Source organism: Mobula birostris, chromosome 30 (genome assembly GCF_030028105.1).
Source record: "Mobula birostris isolate sMobBir1 chromosome 30, sMobBir1.hap1, whole genome shotgun sequence".
In the NCBI taxonomy this organism is placed as follows: domain Eukaryota; kingdom Metazoa; phylum Chordata; class Chondrichthyes; order Myliobatiformes; family Myliobatidae; genus Mobula; species Mobula birostris.
In genome coordinates, this window is record NC_092399.1 from 18,265,859 (window position 1) to 18,287,161 (window position 21,303).

Here is a 21,303-nt window from a genome sequence, read left to right on the forward strand (position 1 = left end):
AGTACAGCACAGTACAGGACCTTTGGCCCACAATGTTGTGCCAACCCTCAGACCCTGCCTCCCATATAACTCCCCACCTTAAATTCCTCCATATACCTGTCTAGTAATCTCTTAAACTTCACTAGTGTATCTGCCTCCACCACTGACTCAGGCAGTGCATTCCATGCACCAACCACTCTCTGAGTAAAAAACCTTCCTCTGATATCCCCCGTGAACTTCCCACCCCTTACCTTAAAGCTATGTCCTCCTGTATTGAGCAGTGGTGCCCTGGGGAAGAGGCACTGGCTATCCACTCTATCTATTCCTCTTATTATCTTGTACACCTCTATCATGTCTCCTCTCATCCTCCTTCTCTCCAAAGAGTAAAGCCCTAGCTCCCTTAATCTCTGATCATAATGCATACCCTCTAAACCAGGCAGCATCCTGGTAAATCTCCTCTGTACCCTTTCCAATGCTTCCACATCCTTCCTGTGGTGAGGCGACCAGAACTGGACACAGTACTCCAAGTATGGCCTAACCGGAGTTTTATAGAGCTGTATCATTACATCGCGACTCTTAAACTCTGTCCCTTGACTTATGAAAGCTAACACCCCATAAGCTTTCTTAACTACCCTATCCACCTGTGAGGCAACTTTCAGGGATCTGTGGACATGTACCCCGAGATCCCTCTGCTTCTCCACACTACCAAGTACCCTGCCATTTACTTTGTACTCTGCCTTGGAGTTTGTCCTTCCAAAGTGTACCACCTCACACTTCTCCGGGTTGAACTCCATCTGCCACTTCTCAGCCCACTTCTGCATCCTATCAATGTCTCTCTGCAATCTTCAACAATCCTCTACACTATCTACAACACCACCAACCTTCGTGTCGTCTGCAAACTTGACAACCCCCCCTTCTACCCCCACATCCACGTCGTTAATAAAAATCATGAAAAGTAGAGGTCCCAGAACAGATCCTTGTGTGACACCACTAGTCACAATCCTCCAATCTGAATGTACTCCCTCCACCACCACCCTCTGCCTTCTGCAGGCAAGCCAATTCTGAATCCACCTGGCCAAACTTCCCTGGATCCCATGCCTTCTGACTTTCTGAATAAGCCTACTGTGTGGAACCTTGTAACATGCCTTACTAAAATCCATATAGATCACATCCACTGCACTACCCTCATCTATATGCCTGGTCACCTCCTCAAAGAACTCTATCAGGCTTGTTAGACATGATCTGCCCTTCATAAAGACATGCTGACTGTCCCTGATCAGACCATGATTCTGTAAATGCCTAGAGATCCTATCTCTAAGAATCTTTTCCAACAGCTTTCCCACCACAGACGTAAGGCTCACTGGTCTATAATTACCCGGCCTATCCCTACTACCTTTTTTGAACAAGGGGACAACATTCATCTCCCTCCAGTCCTCTGGTACCATTCCCATGGACAACGAGGACATAAAGATCCTAGCCAGAGACTCAGCAATCTCTTCCCTCACCTCGTGGAGGAGCCTGGGGAATATTCCGTCAGGTCCCGGGGACTTATCTGTCCTAATGTATTTTAAGATCTCCAACACCTCCTCTCCCTTAATATCAACGTGGTCCAGAACATCAACCTCACTCATATTGTCCTCACCATCATCAAGTTCCCTCTCATTGGTGAATACCAAAGAGAACTATTCATTGAGGACCTCGCTTACTTCCACAGCCTCCAGGCACATCTTCCCACCTTTATCTCTAATCGGTCCTACCTTCACTCCTGTCATCCTTTTTTCTTCACATAATTGAAGAATGCCTTGGGGTTTTCCTTTACCTTACTCACCAAGGCCTTCTCATGCCCCCTTCTTGCTCTTCTCAGCCCCTTCTTAAGCTCCTTTCTTACTTCCCTACATTCCTCAATAGACCCATCTGATCCTTGCTTCCTAAACCTCATGTATGCTGCCTTCTTCCACCTGACTAGGTTTTCCACCTCACTTGTCACCCATGGTTCCTTCACCCTACCATTCTTTATCTTCCTCACCGGGACAAATTTATCCCTAACATCCTGCAAGAGATCTCTAAACATTGACCACATGTCCATAGTACATTTTCCTGCAAAAACATCATCCCAATTCACACCCACAAGTTCTAGCCTTATAGCCTCATAATTTGCCCTTCCCCAATTAAAAATTTTCCTGTCCTCTCTGATTCTATCCTTTTCCATGATAATGCTAAAGGCCAGGGAGCGATGGTCACTGTCTCCCAGATGCTCACCCACTGAGAGATCTGTGACCTGACCCGGTTCATTACCTAGTACTAGATCTAGCATGGCATTTCTCCTCGTCGGCCTGTCCACATACTGTGACAGGAATCCGTCCTGGACACACTTAACAAACTCTGCCCCATCTAAACCCTTGGAACTAATCAGGTGCCAATCAATATAAACTTTTGGTTGGATATCTTTGAAATGCCGTTCAAACTCATTTTGTGAAATGACTGAAACAGCTGAACCAGTGTTCAGTTCCATTTTAATTAATTTGTTATTCACTTCTGGTGGGAGGAGGAGCGGAGGAGAAGATGGTGGCGCGACACAGCGCGCGCAGCCACTCCAAAATGATATCTGTATTTGTTAAGTAGGTACCGTGCACAATCCTGATTTGATGGAGACAGATGTGAGAAGCACGGAGGAACATCTGGAGAAACTTCTGAAATACCTGCTTTGCTGCTGCTGCTACTATGCGATCGAGAATCTCCAGAGGGGAAGGCCCCAAATCCTCGGCTTTCCCTATTGCCTGTTGCTGAGGCCAGGGTTGAAGTGCTCGGCAGAGATGGTGCTCGGTGCTTGGTGTCGGAGGGCTGGTTGGAGGTTCGAAGTTTTTGAATGGACTCAAGAGTCGGCTCTGGTCAGGTGCTTCCAGGGTGCTGCATCGGCAAGTTTGCGGCACTGGAAGCTCATGGCAGGGAGAGTTTTTTTTCCTCTACCGTCTGCGTGAGATGATGGGACTTTCGAGAGACTTTGAGACATTTTTTTACCGTGCCCATGGTCTGTTCTTCATCAAATTACGGTATTGCTCTGCACTGTTGTAACTATATGTTATAATTATGTGGTTTTTGTCAGTTTTTCAGTCTTGATTTGTCTTGTGTTTCTGTGATATCATTCTGGAGGAACATTGTAACATTTCTTAATGCATGCATTACTAAATGACAGTAAAAGAGAGCTTTGTGCCCTCATAATCTAATCTAATCTAATCTAAACCATAATGCTTGTTTATTGGTCATTTTTATACTTTAAATCTCAAGGTTACGCAGTCCTGTGTCACCCTCAACATTATCAGATTTCTCAATGGCATGCTGACTGTTGCTCTTTTCGAAACTGCGAGTTGACTTTTTATCTCTCTGTCTTCCCAGTACAGTCCATTTACTTTTGACTGCCTGACATGCTCTTTGTATGTGCCCTACTTTGCTGCATTTTCTGCAAGTATTGCCTTTAAACATGCATTAGTCAGGTGTATGTAAGCCCCTGCCACAACCGACACACATTTTGTTCAGCCAGGCCAGTTTATGTTCAGACATTGCAATTTTGTTCACTCACTTTCATTCCTACCTGCAACTCACTTACATCTTTGCTGTTTCCATTGATACAGTTATTGTAACTGCTCTTTTAAATGTAAGTGTTCTTCAGTTAGGAGCCATTTTTGTAAGCTTTCTTGTAAGTTTTCACAAAATAACCAATCAGTTAGTGCATCATTAAGCCTAAACTGACAATGCTCAATCTCTTTTATTCAGCTACATAGCCATGAAGTTGAGTGGTTATCACCTATGGTTCAAAAGCCTGGTGGCTGAGGGTCATTGATATTGATATCAATAAGTTTGAAAGAGTTCAGAGAAAATTTACACAGATGTTGCTGGGACTTGAGGACCTGAATTACAGGGAAGGGTTGCATAGGTTAAAACTTCATTCCTTGGATCATAAGAGAATGAGGGGAGATCTTATAGAGGTACACAAAATTATGATGTGTATGAGAAGAAAGGCCTTAACTCCGATTGGAGTCATCGGGATGCCAGCTATGATGGGTCTAGATAGGGTAAAAACATGCTGGCACTCTCATCTGAGGTTGGGTGAGACTAGAACTAGAGGTCATAGGTTTAGGGTGAAAGGTGAAATATTTAAGGGGAACTACTTCACTGACGGTGACGTGAATGAAAATGAGTTCCCAGTGGAAATGGTGCATGCGGGTTCAAACGCATCATTTAAGAGAAGTCTGGATAAGTTCATGGATGAGAGGGTTGGGGATAGCTATGGTCCAGGTGCGGATAAATGGAACTAGGCAGAAAAAAACAAGTTGGCCTGGATGAGATGGGCTGAAACTTCTGTTTTTGTGCTGTAATGCTCTATGAGTCAATGACTCAGTCTATACTTCTCACTGCCTTGGTAAAATAGCCAATATAATCAAAGACCCCATTCAGCCTGGACATTTTCTTTACTCCCCACTCCCAAAAAGCAAGTACCACCAGGATCTAGATGGCTCCTATCACAGTGTTATAAAACTTTTGAAAGCCCCCTTGCACGATAACATGGACTCTTGCCCTCACAATCTACCTAGATATGGACTTACATCTTAGAATCAGCCTGCACTGCACTTTCTCTGTAACTATCACACTTTATTGTGCATTCGATAATTGTCCTCCCTTGTGCTACTCCGATGCTCTGATGTGATGTATTGATCTGAAAGGATGGAATGTTAAACATTAGTACTCTGATTTAATCCTGTGTTGCAGCTTCATTTTCCTGTCCTTTTCGATGGTGCTTTGTATGGTCTTCTATAATTCTTCAGCCTTCTTGAACCTCCTTGCTTGATATTGATGATAGAGTGGGTCATGAGGTTAAAGGCTGCGTGAAGTCCTTCACTGTGCTGCCAGACTTGAGTTGTCAGGTGTGCACTGAGTCTCTTCAATTCGTCAGGATTGTAAGCTGCTCTTGCGATTGAACAGGCATGTAATCCCAACAATTTTATAGCTGCACCACAGAATGCATCCTATCCGGCTGCATTTGGCAGGATTTTCTAGACATGAAGACCAAACTTTGCTTTGCAAAAAACTGTGTGGGGTCACCTCTACTTAAGTGGTAATTAAGAGATCCTCAACAGGTAGGTAAATAAAGCTGAGGCCAAGTTGCTTGATCTTTTATTATAATTGCCTTACTACCTCCCACAGAACTAAGACTCGGTTGGATTGAACAGCAGTGATGCTACACATGTCCAATTAGAGGAGGGTATTAAAGTCCCCCATATATCAATTAGACTTTCACAGTTTACAGTTACTAGCAGCAGAGAAATAAATGCAACCTGCAGCTTTTGGCTCCCAGTAGATGAATCATTTATTGTACTAAACAAGGCATTTTTATTGGCCCCACTGTCAATCGTCAATCTGCCTGAGTGTTCCCTGAATGCTAAACATTAAATTGACACAGGGTGATACTCAGTAATAACCAGACTGACAACATGCCAATGAGTCTTAAAAATGTCCGCCTGCTGAACTTTAATCAGGAGTTGGGCTGTCAGTTTTTGCTGGATTCTTCATTGGACCTGGAGGTGAAACGATGCAACGATAACAAAATAATGCAAGAAGTGTCTTTCAATCTCCTGTGGCACCTTGTTATCTCAAGTGGTTTAAACAGGATGTCCTTCATCACTTAAGTTGATTACCATTAAAAAGACCAAACCCAGAATGGACTTTATGCCTAGGTTAGCTCCAGTGCTCAATGGGCCTCAGAGTGGTGAATCTGTGGAATTTGTTGCCACAGGGAGCTGTGGAGGCCAAGTCTTTACATATATTTAAGGCAGAGGTTGATAGATTCTCGAATAGTCAGGGAATGAAGGAAAACAGAGAAAAGACAGGAGACTAGGGCTGAGAGGAAAAATGGATCAGCCATGATGAAATGGCAGAGCAGACTCGACAGGCCAAATGGCCTCATTCTGCTCCTATATCTTACTCGCCTGGGGAATGGTTCATTGCAAAATCTCATACCTGATCTTACCTGATTGTTGGCACTGAGTATCCGACCATAGCCCTGATTCCTGGACGGAAGTTTAGAGGGAGTACGAAGACTAGACCGGTGTAGGTTATCCAGGCTGTAGTTCATTGCGGTTTGTCCTTGCAGATGGGAATGACTGCATATGTAAGGGTCAGAACAGTGTTTGCAACTGAACCTGTATGGGTGGACAGAAATACATTAATGTTAGAGTGTTGCTTATGCAAAAGTACCAGAGGTGCAAATCTGCAGCCTATCTATAGAGGGGAGAACCAGGCTCAGTATAAGAAGAGATGATTGATTCACTATCACGCAACTCTCCACAAATGGCAAAAGTTAATTTCACTTTTTTTTTGCTGGATAGAAGTGGACTAAAATATTTTAAGTTGTGAATGTCTTAATTTTTAATTTTATTGAGATACAGAGCAGAGTAGGCCCTACCGGCCCTCTGAGTCATGCCAACCAGCAATCCCCCGTGTTGGCCAGAAGAAACGACAGTCTAATCAGGGACAGGGGAAGCAGACAAACCAGTTTTGTTTGCTTCCCCCCTATTTTGTGGGCTGAACTGATTCTTGCTCAGGGACCATCTAATCAGAGCAATTGAATGTGGGCACCAGGACCAGCTAAATCTGAGAGCATTCTCCAATGAGCAGCTACTTATTCTGTAAAATGCCAGACCTACCAAAGAACCAGTCTGTGATCTCATTAGGCTCTGTGTGGATTGCCTCATTTAACAGGTTTGGACCAGTCAGAGTTGAAAGACATAAATACACCAGGCTAGGGTAGGCAGAACCATGAGACAATGATGGTTGCAGCCCTGTACAATGACCAGTAAGAAGGTGACCCAGGTAGACCAGGTGACCTTGAGCCAATGGGATGGAGATCCACCAGCTCAATTGATGAGGAACACTATAGGAGTCAGGAGCTCCAAATATGCAGGGGAAATATCTGTCCAGCAACCAGAGACCAACCATCACAGATTAGGAGGACCCCACAGACACATGGAGATCAGGACCACTTGAATCACCTGGCCAACGTAGACTCCTTTCCCAGCCAATACCCTTTCTCTTCATTGACCATTCATGAAGGGTCAGGGATTCTAGAAGGGTGCACACAGGTAGTTACCTTGTGAACCCACGTGCCTTTTTAGTTGAGACAATAAAATTTACTTGAGGGTAAATACAGATGCTCTGTTCCTCACTTATCATTACCTCAAGGGGTGATCATTGTAACATCCATCTCAATCCTAGCCTAATCACAGGTCAATCACCCATGATTGTGTAGCCAAGTTTCCATCGAACTCAATATATAAGTTTGCTGATGACACAACAATTGTAGGCCGTATCTCAGGTAATGATGAGTTTGAGTACACAGAGGAAATTAAGAACCTGGTGGCATAGTGCGAAGACAATAACCTATCCCTCAACGTCAGCAAGATGAAGGAATTGGTTGTTGACTTCAGAAGGAGTAGCGGACCGCACGACCCAATTTACGTCGGTGGTGCGCAAGTGGAACAGGTCAAAAGCTTTAAGTTCCTTGGGGTCAATATCACAAATGACCTGACTTGGTCCAACAAAGCAGAGTCCACTGCCAAGAAGGCCCACCAGTGCCTTTACTTCCTGAGAAAACTAAAGAAATTTGGCCTGTCCCCTAAAAACCTCACTAATTTTTATAGATGCACCGTAGAAAGCATTCTTCTAGGGTGCATCACAACCTGGTATGGAAGTTGTCCTGTCCAAGACCGGAAGAAGCTGCAGAAGATCGTGAACACGCTGCAGCACATCACACAAACCAATCTTCCGTCCTTGGACTCACTTTACACCGCACACTGTCGGAGTAATGCTGCCAGGATAATCAAGGACATGACCCACCCAGCCAACACACTTTTAGTCCCTCTTCCTTCCGGGAGAAGGCTCAGGAGCTTGAAGACTCATACGACCAGATTTGGGAACAGCTTCTGTCCAACTGTGATAAGACTGCTGAACGGATCCTGACCCGGATCTGGGCCGTACCCTCCAAATATCCGGACCTGCCTCTCGGTTTTTTTGCACTACCTTACTTTCCATTTTTTTATTTTCTATTTATGATTTATAATTTAAATTTTTAATATTTACTATTGATTTGTAATTCAGGGAGCGGGAAGCGCAGAATCAAATATCACGTTCTAGTATCAATTGTTTGGTGACAATAAAGTATAAAGTATTTACAAGGAGCAATTAATCTACCAATTGGTATGTCTTTGGACTGTGATAGGAAACCAGAGCATCCGGAGGAAACCCACGCGGTCAGGGAACGAACGTACAAATTTCTTACAGGCAGCAGCAGGAATTGAACCCGGGTCGTCTGTAAAGCATTACGCTACCCACTCTACTTTGCGTTTATATCGACAGTTCCATATCAGCAGAATATCTCAAAGCACTTACAGGGGATAAATTGTTTCTGCAATAAATTGTTTCTGCAATAAATTGATGCTATTGTTTGAAGAGGAACTATGGCCTTTAGTTCACATTGAGATAAGTCAACGGTTAATTTGTTCTGGTGGTACTTCTCTAGGGACCATTACTTTGCAAGGGCACCGGGAGAAGTCTCCAGCTCTTCTACGATTAATATATACTGTAGATATAATATTATATTAAAAAAGGAGGATGGAAATCCACCTTTAGTTGCTTGCACGAAGCAAGAGGAATAGTAGCAGTGCTACTATTGTGCTCTATTTCTGAAATTCAATTTTATTAACATAACCATCGCTCAGTAATGCTGAGGGTCCGTGAATAGTTTTGGAGTATTCACTGGTGTTACTTTCTTATGGCAGAATTAATTCATCATTTCTGTTTGTTACTCTTACTGATGACCTGTGTTCTTTTGGGTAGAAATTGTACTTGTCAACCTTCTGTTAGGCAGTGTGTTGGGGTGGGATTAGAGAAAATAGTCTGCGAACGAAAAATTTGCTCAGTAAACAATGTACATAAAGTGCAAAGGGAAGACATTACGATGACATCCCCTGGCAAAAGTAGGGTGACCTTTCCAGAAATGAGTGAAGGACGTAAAATGAGAGGTCCAAGAGGGGATCTGAGGTGGAAATTTTTCATAAGGAGAATGGTTGGAGTCTAGAATACAATGCCTGTGGTGGTGGTGGAGATAGAGACTCTCTGAATATTTAAGATGCACTGAGACAGGCCTTGAATCACCAAGGCTTAGACATCTACGGACATAGTGGGTCGAATGGCCTGTTTTTGTCCTATTTGAAACTTTACACACAGCAGATCAATTCAGCAGCATAGCTTGCTTGACCTGGAAAATATTCGATCAACATTATGGCTGGCCAGGACATTGTCACCAATGTAATTAAGTAGAAATAATTAAACAACATGTTGATTATTCAGGCATCAAATGGACAAAGTATATCAATTTGACCCATGGACAAGTACTTTATCCACCAATGAAAAGCTGAGATCAAGCATAAGGATGCTACTATCTGAAATTTCCTCCTCATGTCACACCCAATCTCAACTTGGAAGTATATTAACACTCTCCTTCTCTGTCCAGTCCTCTGGGTTAATTCATTGGTGAGCCTAAGAATGGAGTGCAAGTCTGGATGGGCCGTTACAATCCATTCTTTTTGCATTGCAAAACATGAGCACAGCAGGACTGAATGTAGTGCACTACTATAGCTTGGAGGCTCTTCTTGACACAACTGTGAATTAGCCATCTGCCTCCCCTACCACAAACTCAATGGCTCAAATCCCAACTTCCTCTCCCTTGAGAATGCTTCCATGATGCCTTGGCACATTTTATTAAGTTAATGGCACTGCCACTAATGCAAGTTAACTATGACTACTTCGGGAGGGATGCATGGTCCAGCTTTTGTGTGAGCACCTCCTACCTTTTCCACTGGTTAAAGTGGGTGTTAACAACAGGTGTCTAGGCCATCCTAAGTTGGAAGTGTTACACAACCGAAAAATAAAATGGAATTTGAAAGATCTTGCTTCTGAGCAGAAAGACGCCAGAGGGTTTCAGAACATAAATCAGACTGACACCCCGGGCAGTACTGAAGGGCTGTTGTTCACTTCAGAGTGTCATCTATCAGATAAAATATTATCCTTTGTGTCCTGGCAATTACTTATCCACAAACTAACATGATAAAGTAACAGATCATGCTGATTGATCACGTTGCTTTTTATGGGAATTTACTGCCCACAAATTGGTTCCCCCATTCTGTTCCATTACAATGGCAGCCACCATAAGGGGTTTTAGTAACCTTTCGAGTCCTTAAGGGGGAGATTTACAGTAAGTGAGAGATCTTATTTTTCCTCTTCAGTGTGTGAGGATGAAAGACGAAACAGACCTTCTCAAGCAAGTTGCATCAATTTCAGCCTGTGGAGAAAGTGTCAGGTAAAATGTCAGTTAAATGGGTCTATTTCATCTGCACACATCCTAAAATAACCTTTGCAGATGAGTGCTATGTCATTACTGCCACCCTTAGGTACACTTACAATACTGAAATGTCTCTTGAAATGTTGAGTCTGGATTCTATCCAAAGACATCAGCACTGCTTATTTTACCAGAGCCAGCCACAGTGCTGCTTGTAGTTTCAACTGTGTGCAAAGGCAAAACAGAAATTAGAAATTGGGTGTAAGATTCTCAATGGAATTAATTATCAATTCAACTGACACTCAAATCACTTTCACCTCTAGGTGGCAGCACCCAACGATACTCTATGAACATTAAAGAAGTTGAATTAAGAATTCTTTCCAGACTGAGCTGGAAATAAAGCTGACAGCTGTGACAGAATACCTCCAAGAGGACCACAACCTTGGAGGCTCACATGCCTCAATGACCCGGAGAGCGATGCTGGCTGGAATCAGGACTTCAAGCTTTGGCTTTTGGTAGGGTCAACAGGTCAAAGGGTAGAGGCCAGACTAAGAGTGGCCCACCAATCCTCCAGGCTTGGGGATTTCAGCTTAGGGCTAACAACCTTCACTGGTAAAACAAACCTGTTACAGAAACAGCAGTGAAGAATCCTTCTACATCTAAGTGTGATGATATTCCTGAATCTCCACCAGGGACTTGCTTGACTGACTATAAACCAAGAAGGAGCTACTGACACAATGAAGGAAGCCGTGAACACCACTAGAGGTGGATGACCTTCACTGCTGCCCTGAGCACCAGCGGCATAACGTTTGTGACAGTGAGAACTTATGCTAAGTTTAAAAAGTCATGGACCCTTCCAGTGGACAATGTGATAATCACCTGCTGGTATCACGATGAGGAGAACAGACAGATTTGAGGGAGTGAGTTCCAAGCCACAGGGTACTACCTTATCAAAGGAGGTGTACGATATCTCTGCCTTCCTGTTTCTGGCTTAGTATGCAACAGTCCCTCACATTGCTATCGGACATTTATGATACTAACTTCACAAACATTTTATTAAACTCCCGTTGTTAAAATGGGAAAACAGAAGTGGGTTGCTATTAGCACCGTGCATTCCTGATGGGTCTATTGTACAATTTGACACTTACTTTTCCCCACCCTGTATCTGGGGGCATTGTAGGACCAAAACGGAAGTCACACAGCAGCTGCATAAAACTTCAGTCAGACCACATTTGGAGTACTGTGTGCAGTTCTGGTTACCCTATTATAGAAAGGATGCAGAGAACGTGGGAAGGGTGCAGAAGGGTTTTGTCAGGATGCTGCTTGGATTAGAGGAGATGAGCTATAATCGAAGATTGGACAATCTTATTCTAACAAACTTATTCTAAGGGCGGGAGGAGAAGATGGCGGCACGACGCAGTGCGCGCAGCTCTCCGGTGAAATAATATCGTATTTGTAAGTAGGATGCCTTTTACAATTCTGATTTGATGGAGACAGACGTGAGAAAGCACAGAGGAACATCTGGAGAAATTTCTGAAATGCCCGGTTCACAGCCGCTGTTACTGTGAGATCAAGAATCTCCGGAGGGAAGGCCCCAAAATCCCCGGCTTTGCCTGCTGCTGGTGACCGAGGTTGAGGTCGAAGTTTTTGGCAGAGATGGTGCTTGGTACTCGGTGTCGGAGGGCTGATCGGAGGCTCGAAGTTTTCAGACGACTCAGAGTCAGACTGTGGTCGGGCATGGCAGGGAGAGTTTTCTTCCTTCTCCCGTCTGCGTGAGATGTGGGACTTTCGAGAGACTTTGAACATTTTTACTGTGCCATGGCCTGTTCTTCATCAAGTTAAGGTATTGTTGCACTGTTGTAACTATATGTTATAATTATGTGGTTTTTGTCAGTTTTTCAGTCTTGGTCTGTCCTGTGTTTCTGTGATATCACACCGGAGGACTATTGTATCATTTCTTAATGCATGCATTACTAAATGACAATAAAAGAGGACTGCGTGTCCTCATAATCTAAAAAAACTTGGTCTGTTTTCTCTAGTATGTCAGTGGCTGAAGGAAGACCTGATATAGGTTTTTCAAAGGAAGAGTGACATTGACAGAACAGGCAGTCAGCAAGATTCCCTCAGGGTAAAGGTCTAAAACACCAGAGGACATGTTTTTAAGGTGCGGTGGGGGGGGAGATTTGGAGGTGATGTAAGGGGTACTTTTTTATGCAGAGGGTGTTAGGTGCCTGGACTGAGTTACCAGGGGTTGAAGCGGAAGGAAACAGTTTGGAGGAGTTTGAGAGGCTTTTGAATTGACACACGAGTATGAACGGAATGGAGGGATATGGGCGAAACACAGGAGGAGGACATTTAGTATAAGTTAGAATCAAGAGTGGGACAACATCATGGGTTGAACAGGCTGTCCAGAGCTGTAGTGTTTTATGTTCTATACAAAATAACTCTCTTATGGGGATCTAGCAGCCTGAGGAATAGGTTTTGTACTTCCTTAATCAAACAGGTCAGAGTATCCTTACGCAGAAAATGAATTCAAAATGTGATGTAGAAGAGAGACAAATCAAATTCAAATCTCAGACAGGGAAATAAAGAGGGCACTTTAGTATTTTGAATATCTAATCATGATTAGATTGAAGGAATGATTGGATGTTCACAACAACTAACTTTCAAAGCAATAATTAAGACTGGTCAACATTTACATATAAGCTGTCCCCCTACCCCTTACAATGAAATGTCTCAACTCTGCCTGGTAAGCTTTAATGGATATTTATGAAAATAGTTCAGCTACCTCACATGTTTTTTTGTTAAGGCACTAGCCAATCACTGGTATCAAGGCCCGAGAGAGGATTGTGCCAACAGTCTGATTTTCCCCGTTTAACTGTGTACGCGCTGCCAGTGGAGGATGATGTCCAATTTACTTTGCAAAGGCAGTGAGTGGTGTCCTGTACCAGATCTGTATCAAGAACACAGCAAGCCCACATGCAGCTGATTGATTGTGCATTGAATTGACTGGGCCTCCTGTGCACGAGGGTTCTCTCTCTTCCACGGGCTTTCAAGTGTGCATGTTTCACCTCAGTGGTTCTGGTTCGTAGCTCTTACACGGTAGGTTGCCCAGCGTGTAATATTACTAATATGACTCAATAAAAACTTTTAATCATGCCACTCCACGGTTGTTCTTGCTCCGCGCATGCGTAACTGTCACGATTACATTAACTAAAATCCGGGCCAGGACTTTTCCTTATTGATGGATATAAGTCAAGGCTTTCTGGCACCTTTCAAAGTTCAGGTGGCAGATACAATGATAACTGTTAAAATGTCTCATTCTTTATGGAATGATCAGAGACCAGTGGTAGTATCTGTGAAGTACGGATGTTCTGTATTATAGACAGCTAGATGTGTGATCAATTCCCTATCATCTCCCAGCATTGAGGCTGCTCAATTTTATTACAGATGAAATGGAGTACTGGAAGACCACAATCTGTGTGGATTGGCGATAACATATCCTCCTTGCTGACGATCAACAATGGTGCACCTCAAGGGTGTGTGCTTAGCCCACTGCTCTACCCTCTATATACACATGACTGTGTGGCTAGGCATGGCTCAAATACCATCTATAAATTTGCTGACGATACAACCATTGTTGGTAGAATCTCAGGTGGTGATGAGAGGGCATACAGGAGTGAGATATGCCAACTAGTGGAATGGTGCCACAACAACAACCTGGCACTCAATGTCAGTAAGATGAAAGAGCTGATTGTGGCCTTCAGGAAGGGTAAGACGAAGGAGCACATACCAATCCTCATAGAGGGATCAGAAGAGGAGAGAGTGAGCATCTTCAATTTCCTCGGTGTCAAGGTCTCTGAGGATCTAACCTGGTCCCAACATATCAGTGTAGTTATAGAGAAGGCAAGACAGCGGCTATACTTTATTAGGAGTTTAAAGAGATTTAGCATGTCAACAAATACACTCAAAAACTTCTATAATTGTGGAGAGCATTCTGACAGGCTGCATCACTGTCTGGTATGGAGGGGGCTACTGTACAGGACCAAAAGAAACTGCAGAGGGTTGTAAATCTAGTCAGCTCTATCTTGGGTACAGCCTACAAAGTACCTAGGGCATCTTTAGGGAGCAGTGTCTCAGAAAGGCAGCGTCCATTATTAAGGACCTCCAATACCCAGGACATACCCTTTTCTCACTGTTACCATCAGGTAGGAGGTACAGAAGCCTGAAGGCACACACTCAGCAATTCAGGAACAGCCATCCGATTCCTAAATGGCCATTGAATCTTTGGACAATACCTCACTTTTTTAAAAATACAGTATTTCTGTTTTTGCACATTTAAAAAAAAATCTATTCAATATACGTAATTGATTTCCTTGTTTATTTGTTATTATTTTTTCTCTCTCTGCTAGATTATGTATTACATTGAACTGTTGCTGCTGTTAACAAATTTCACGTCACATCCCGGTGATAATAAACCTGATTCTGATTCTGAGTAGAAGGAGAAGGCTACCTCCGTCCATCATGTGGAGGGAACTGACAACAGTAGCTAAAGAGAACACAGGTAGCAGAGTGACTCGCGGAAGCTGAAGGTATGAGGTGGCCACATTGTTGTGGGCTAGGAATGCATGCATGTTTGACCACAGTCCATGAACCCATAAACACAACCTACTTGAGACATTGTGTGCAGTTCCGATTGCCTCATTATAAGAAGGATGGGGAAGCTTTCGGAAGGATGCAGAGAAGACTTACCAGGATGATGTATGAATGAGAAAGCATGTTTTATGGGGATAGGTAGAGCGAGCCAGGGCTTTTCTCTTCGGAGAGAAGGAGGATGAGGGGTGATGTATTAGAGGAGTACAAGATGGTAAGACGAATTAAATGGTACTGATATACGGTGACCCTTTGCATACAGCTCAGAAGAGAATCATCAAACATTTCTATTTAGGACCACTACAGCTGAAATCCAGTCATAGCCACGGGTACTGTAATAAGCAACATCATTCCATCCTCAAAATCCGGACAGCAAACTCAGATTGCAAGTAATGTTTCCCTTTAAGAAAACAGAAGCAGCGAAGGAATACTAGGCTACAGGTACGATCGCAATGCAAAGTCCCAACACACCCCACTCCCGGCTATCCTGCTGGCAAATGTACAGTCTCTGGAAAATAAAATTGAGACCTCAGAGCAAGATTACAGTACCAGAAGGACATAAGGGACTGCTGAGTACTTTGCTTCATGGAAACCTGGCTCATCCTCCCTCTCCCCCACCACATTTCGGATGCAGTGCTGAAGCTCAAGGGTTTCACCTTCCACCGCGCCGACAGGACACCTGAGCCTTTAAAAGGTAAAAGAGGTGGAATATGCCCTAAGATTAACTCATCGTGGTACACAGACGTGGTGATTCTGTCTCAATCCTGCTCACCCGAGGGAGCTGTGCATCGTCATTCTGGTGGCAGTGTACATTCCACCTCTGGGCAATGTCAGGAAGGCACTGGAGGACATGAGCGCTGTGATCATCAGTCATGAAACAGTGCACCCCGATTCATTCCCTATCATTGCAGGGGATTTCAACCATGCCGGGTGGAAGAAGTGTCTGAATACCCACCATCAACATATCACCTGTGGAGCCTGAATAGCTACTACACTGGACCACTGTTACACCACCATCAAGAATGCTTACCGTACCATTCCATACCTGCACTTCGCAAAGTCTAATCACCTGGTTGGATTTCTACTCCCAGTGTATAGGCAGAGACTAAAGACTACAGCACCAGTGGTGAGGACAAAGAAGGCACGGACAAGGGCGGCAGAGCAGCGCTTACAGGACTGCTTTGCATCGGTGGACTGGGGAATATTCAGGGATGCATCTTCAAATCTGAATGAGTACACCACACCACAGCTGTCACCAACTTCTTCAGGACCTGTGTAGATGCATGTGTGCCTTTGAAAACATACCAGACACACCCAAAACAAAAGTTGTGGATGAGCCGGGAGATTCGTGGTCTGCTGAGGGCTAGATTGGTGGCATTCAAGACCAGTGATCCAGAACTATACAAGAAGTGCAGGCATGACCTATGGAAGTCTATTTCAAGGTCCAAAAGGAATTCCAATGGAATCCAATGCATGTCAGCTCTGGCAGATTTTGCAGGCCATTATGGCCTACAAGGCAAAACCTAACATCAAGAATTACTGTGATACCTACTCCCAGATAAGCTCAATGCTATTTCTGAAGGCTTTAAAAAGAAGGATAAAACTAGACCTGTGCAAATCCCTGCAGCATCTGGTGACCCTGCGATCTCTGTCTCAGACGCTGACGTCAGTACATTTTTTTGAGAGGTGTCAGGCCCTGATGGTGTACCGTGGAGGGCACTGAAAACTTGTGCCAACCAACTGGCAGTAGTGTTCAAGGACATCTTGAATCTCTCACTGCTGCAGTCGGAGGTTCCTACCTGCTTGAAAAGGCGACAATCAGACCAAGGAGAGTTGGGTGATCCGTGTCAATGACAATTGTCCAGTTGCACTCGTATGTATCTACAGTGATGAAGTGTTTTTAGATGTTGGTCATGGCTGGAATCAACCTGCTGCAATTTGCCTATTGCTATAAGTATGGGCAAATGGTCCCAGGTTCAAATCCGGCCAGCTTCTTGCACGCTTTCCATCCGTGCTGGGTTGAACGTCGAGCTAGCACTCCATCTCGTAAAAAGCAGATAAATGCTAAGAAAATGGGAAGGTTGCCGCCTGACGTGCCACAAAGCACAGAGAGGAAAAACAACATAATAGGTTTACAACAGATGCAATCCCACTGGCTCTCCACTTGGCCTTAGATCACCTGGACAATAGCAATGCTGATGCCAGGCTGCTGTTTGCTAATTACAGATCTGTGTTCAGCACCATCATACCCTCAGTACTAATCAACGAGCTCCAAATTCTGAATCTCTGTACCTCCCTCTGCAACTGGATCCTTGACTTCCGCTTTGGGAGACCACAGTCAATGTGGATTAGAAGTAACATCTCCTTCTTGCTGACAATCAACACGGCCTCAAGGATGTGTGCTTAGCCCACTGCTCTACTCTCATTACATCCATGACAACATGATTAGGCACAGCTCAAACACTATCTACAAATTTTCTGATGGCACAACTATTGTTGCCACAACTCCAGCAGGTGCACAAGAGTGAGACAGATCAGCTGGTTGAGTGGTGTTGCAACAACAGCCCTGCTCTCAACGCCAGTAAGATCAAGGAATTGATTGTGGACTTCAGGAAGGAAAAATTGAGGGAACACACACTATTTCTCAGTGAGTGATCAATAGTGGAAAGGGTAAGCACTTCCAACATTCCTGAGGATCGATCCTGGACCCAACATGCTGATGCAATTACAAAGGCACAACAGCGGCTATATTTCATGAGGAGTTTGAGGATATTTGGCAGGACACCAAAGACTTGCAAATTTCTACACATGTACCATGGAGAACATTCATACTGGTTGCATCACCTGATGGTTTAGAGGGGTGAGGGCACAAGATCTGAGAAAGCTGAAGGAAGTTGCGAGCTCAGTCAGCTCCATCACGGGCACTACCCTCCTCAGCATCGAGGACATTTTCAAACGGTGATGCCTCAAAAAGGTGGCATCCATCATTAAGGACCCCCATCACCAGGATATGCTCCCTTCTCATTGCTGCCATCAAGGAGGAGGGACAGGAGCCTGAAGACACAGACTCAATGTTTCAGGAGTAGCTTCTTCCCATCTACCATCAGATTTCTGAATGGACAATGAACGCAAGTATACTGAATCAATATACATTTCTTGTGCTCTCGTTATCCACTACTTATTCAATTTAATGTTTAAAATCATATTATTATTTATTGTTTTTTATAATAATGTATTGCTGGAAAGAAAACATATTTCACGACATATTCCAGTCACATTAAACCTGATTCTGATCGAGTGGACAGCCAGAGACTTTTTCCCAGGGCAGAAATGGTTAATACAAGGGGGAAAATGTTTAAAGTGTTGGCAGAAGAGTATAGAGAGGGATGTCCTATTCTTCGTGGTTGGTGCATGGAACGTGGTGCCAGGGATGGTGGTGGAGGCAGATACGTTAGAGATATTTAAGGACACATGGTTGAAAGAAAATTGAAAGGCAATGTGGGAGGGAAGACTTAGATTAATCTTTGAGCAGGTTGAAGTGTCAGAACAACATTTCGTGTTGAGCCATCTTATTCCTCTCTTTCACTATTTACTTACTGTTGTAACTTACGGTAAATTTTATGTCCTGCACTGTAGTTCTGCTGCAAAACAGCAAATCTTACAACCTATATCAGTGCCCTTATTCTGATTCAGTTTCAGAATGGTAGTGTGGGTGAGGATGCTGATGTGGAATACAGTGGAAGTTGCCAATTATTTGTTGCACTGGAGCAGATCAAAAGAAAAGAAACTATACTTTAATTTCGATGAAGTATCATCCCAGTGCTTTAACACCAGGAACTTGTTGGATGAGAAAAAGTGTTAAACTGTTACTTAACAGAAATATCTCACATATTTTTCAGGGAAATTGCACTTCATGGGGAGAGAGCAGTCAAGTGCAAGGTAAAAGTACAGTTTATTTTTTTGATTTAGTAGTAGTATCATAGTTCACAACCATCTCTTGAAATGCATCAGAGAGTTATTGACTGCTCGCAAAATATACAGCTCCATGGTATTGTTAGTATAACCTCTTGCAGAATTGCTGGAAGTTTTGTATTGCTATCTACAGTACTGTGCAAAACTCTTAGGTGCATATAGTATATATAACTAAGGTGCCTAAGACATTTGCACAGCCCTGTACTGATTTTATGCCGCAAACATTAAACAAAAACCATGACATACTGTATGTGACTGACGATAAACCTGAAACAAGAGAAGATCTGCAGATGCTGGAAATGCGAGCAACACACAGAAAACGTTGGAGGAACTCAGCAGGCCCGGCAGCAGCAATGGGGAAAAAAAAAGTACAGTCGATATTTTGGGCCGAAACCCTTCTGCAGGACTGGAGAAAAAAAGCTGAGGAGTAGGTTTAAAAACACAAACATGAAGAAATCTGCAGATGCTGGAGTTTCAAGCAACACACATAAAAGTTGCTGGTGAACGCAGCAGGCCGGGCAGCATCTATTGGAAGAGGTACATTTGACGAATGGTCTTGGCCCGAAACATCAACTGTACCTCTTCCTATAGATGCTGCCTGGCCTGCTGCGTTCACCAGCAACTTTGATGTGTGTTGCTGAGGAGTAGGTTTGAAAGGTGGGGGGAGGGGAGAGAGAGACGCCAGGCAATAGGTGAAACTTGGAGGGGAACAGATGAAGCAACGAGCTGGGAAGTTGATTGGTGAAACAGACAGAAGGCTATGGTAGAAAGAAGAAAGGGGGTGAGGGGAGGAGCACTGGGGGGGGAGATGGGTGGGCAAGGGGCAAGGATATAACATGAGAGAGGGACAAGGGGATGGGAAATGGGAGGGGTGGGTGGAGGCATAACTGGAAGTTTGAGAAATCGATGTTCATGCCATCAGGTTGCAGGCTACCCAAATGGAATATAATGTGTTGTTTCTCCAGCCTAAGTGTGGCCTTATCCCGGCAGTGGAGGAGGCCATGGATGGACATAATGGAATGGAAGGGAAAATGGAATTAACCTGATGATAAACCTGATTCTGATGTGGGTCTCTATCGTGCACTGACAGTGGGAAGGGGGCAGGGAGAGGGGAATCATGGTTGAGAAAAGGGGAAGGAAGAGGGAAGCATCAGAGAGACATTCTGTAATGATTAATAAACCAATTTTTTGGAATCAAATCACCTTACCTGGTGTCTCAGGGCTGGGTGTGCACTACACCAGCCCCTTCTTTGCCACCCCTCCCACGGTGCTCCACCCTTCCATTCCCAACATCCTTTGCTCCCACCAGATTTACAAACTCACTGTCTACTCCATTTCGACATATTCAGTACTGTACAAAAGTCTTAGATTCCCTAGCTACATATACATATGTGCCTAAGACTTTCAAACAGTGTTGTATGCTGTAACTGTGATTGGTAGAGATCATGTCATGGTTTATTTGAACTGGCATATTGGCATTTGCCAAAGATGGATGATTTATACCTTTTACACATAACTACACTCTGTGTTCATTTTATTGGAGAAACCCTGCACCTAATAAAGTGGCCACTGAGTACATTTCTGCTTGTTCATGGTTTTTCTGCTGCTGTAGCCAATCCACTTCAAGGTTCAACGTATTGTTTGTTCATGGATGCTTTCTGTACACCACTGTTGTAATGCGTGGCTATTTGAGTTATTTTTGGCTTCCAGTAAGGAATCAGTCTGCCCATTCTCCTTTGACTTCTCTCATTAACAAGGTGTTTTGGCCCATGAAATTGCCACTCGCTTTTTCTTTGATTTCTATTCTCTGTAAACTCTAGGGACTGTTATGTGAGTAAATCCCAGCAGCGCCTGAGCTACTCAAACCACCCCATCTGGCACCAGCAATCATTCCACGGTCAAAGTCATTTAGATCACATTTCTTCCCCATTCTGATGTTTGGTCTGAACAACAACATTTCCACATCTGCATACTTTGATGCATTAAGTTGTTGCTGCATGATTAATTAGCTGACTGGATATTTGCATTAACGAGAAGATGTACTTAATAATATGGCCACGGAGTGTAGGTTTCACAATTGATAATGCATTTGCAAATATTAACCATTTTAAATGAAATTATATTGGTTACCATGGAAATGTCAGCTTGTAAATTGGAGTGAAACATGCTCGGAATCTTTTAATTCTGTAATCAATCAACACAATAAAAATTAAGACATCTTTAATTGGTCATTATTACTTAGATTTTTTTTTACGTTGACTCACTATTCATGGACAACTTTCCACAATGAAAATTACAGGTGGCTGTGCATA

The 21,303-nt window shown here is 43.6% G+C and overlaps 1 protein-coding gene across 1 annotated transcript in view; it reads right to left on the reverse strand.

The window, feature by feature from the left end:
- Positions 1-21,303, reverse strand: part of LOC140190534 (disks large-associated protein 2-like) — a 148,166-nt gene that overhangs the window by 44,006 nt on the left and 82,857 nt on the right. The window contains exon 4 of the mRNA XM_072247190.1: positions 6,002-6,173. Coding sequence (XP_072103291.1) covers positions 6,002-6,173 — 172 coding nt within the window. The remainder of the gene's footprint in view (positions 1-6,001; positions 6,174-21,303) is intronic.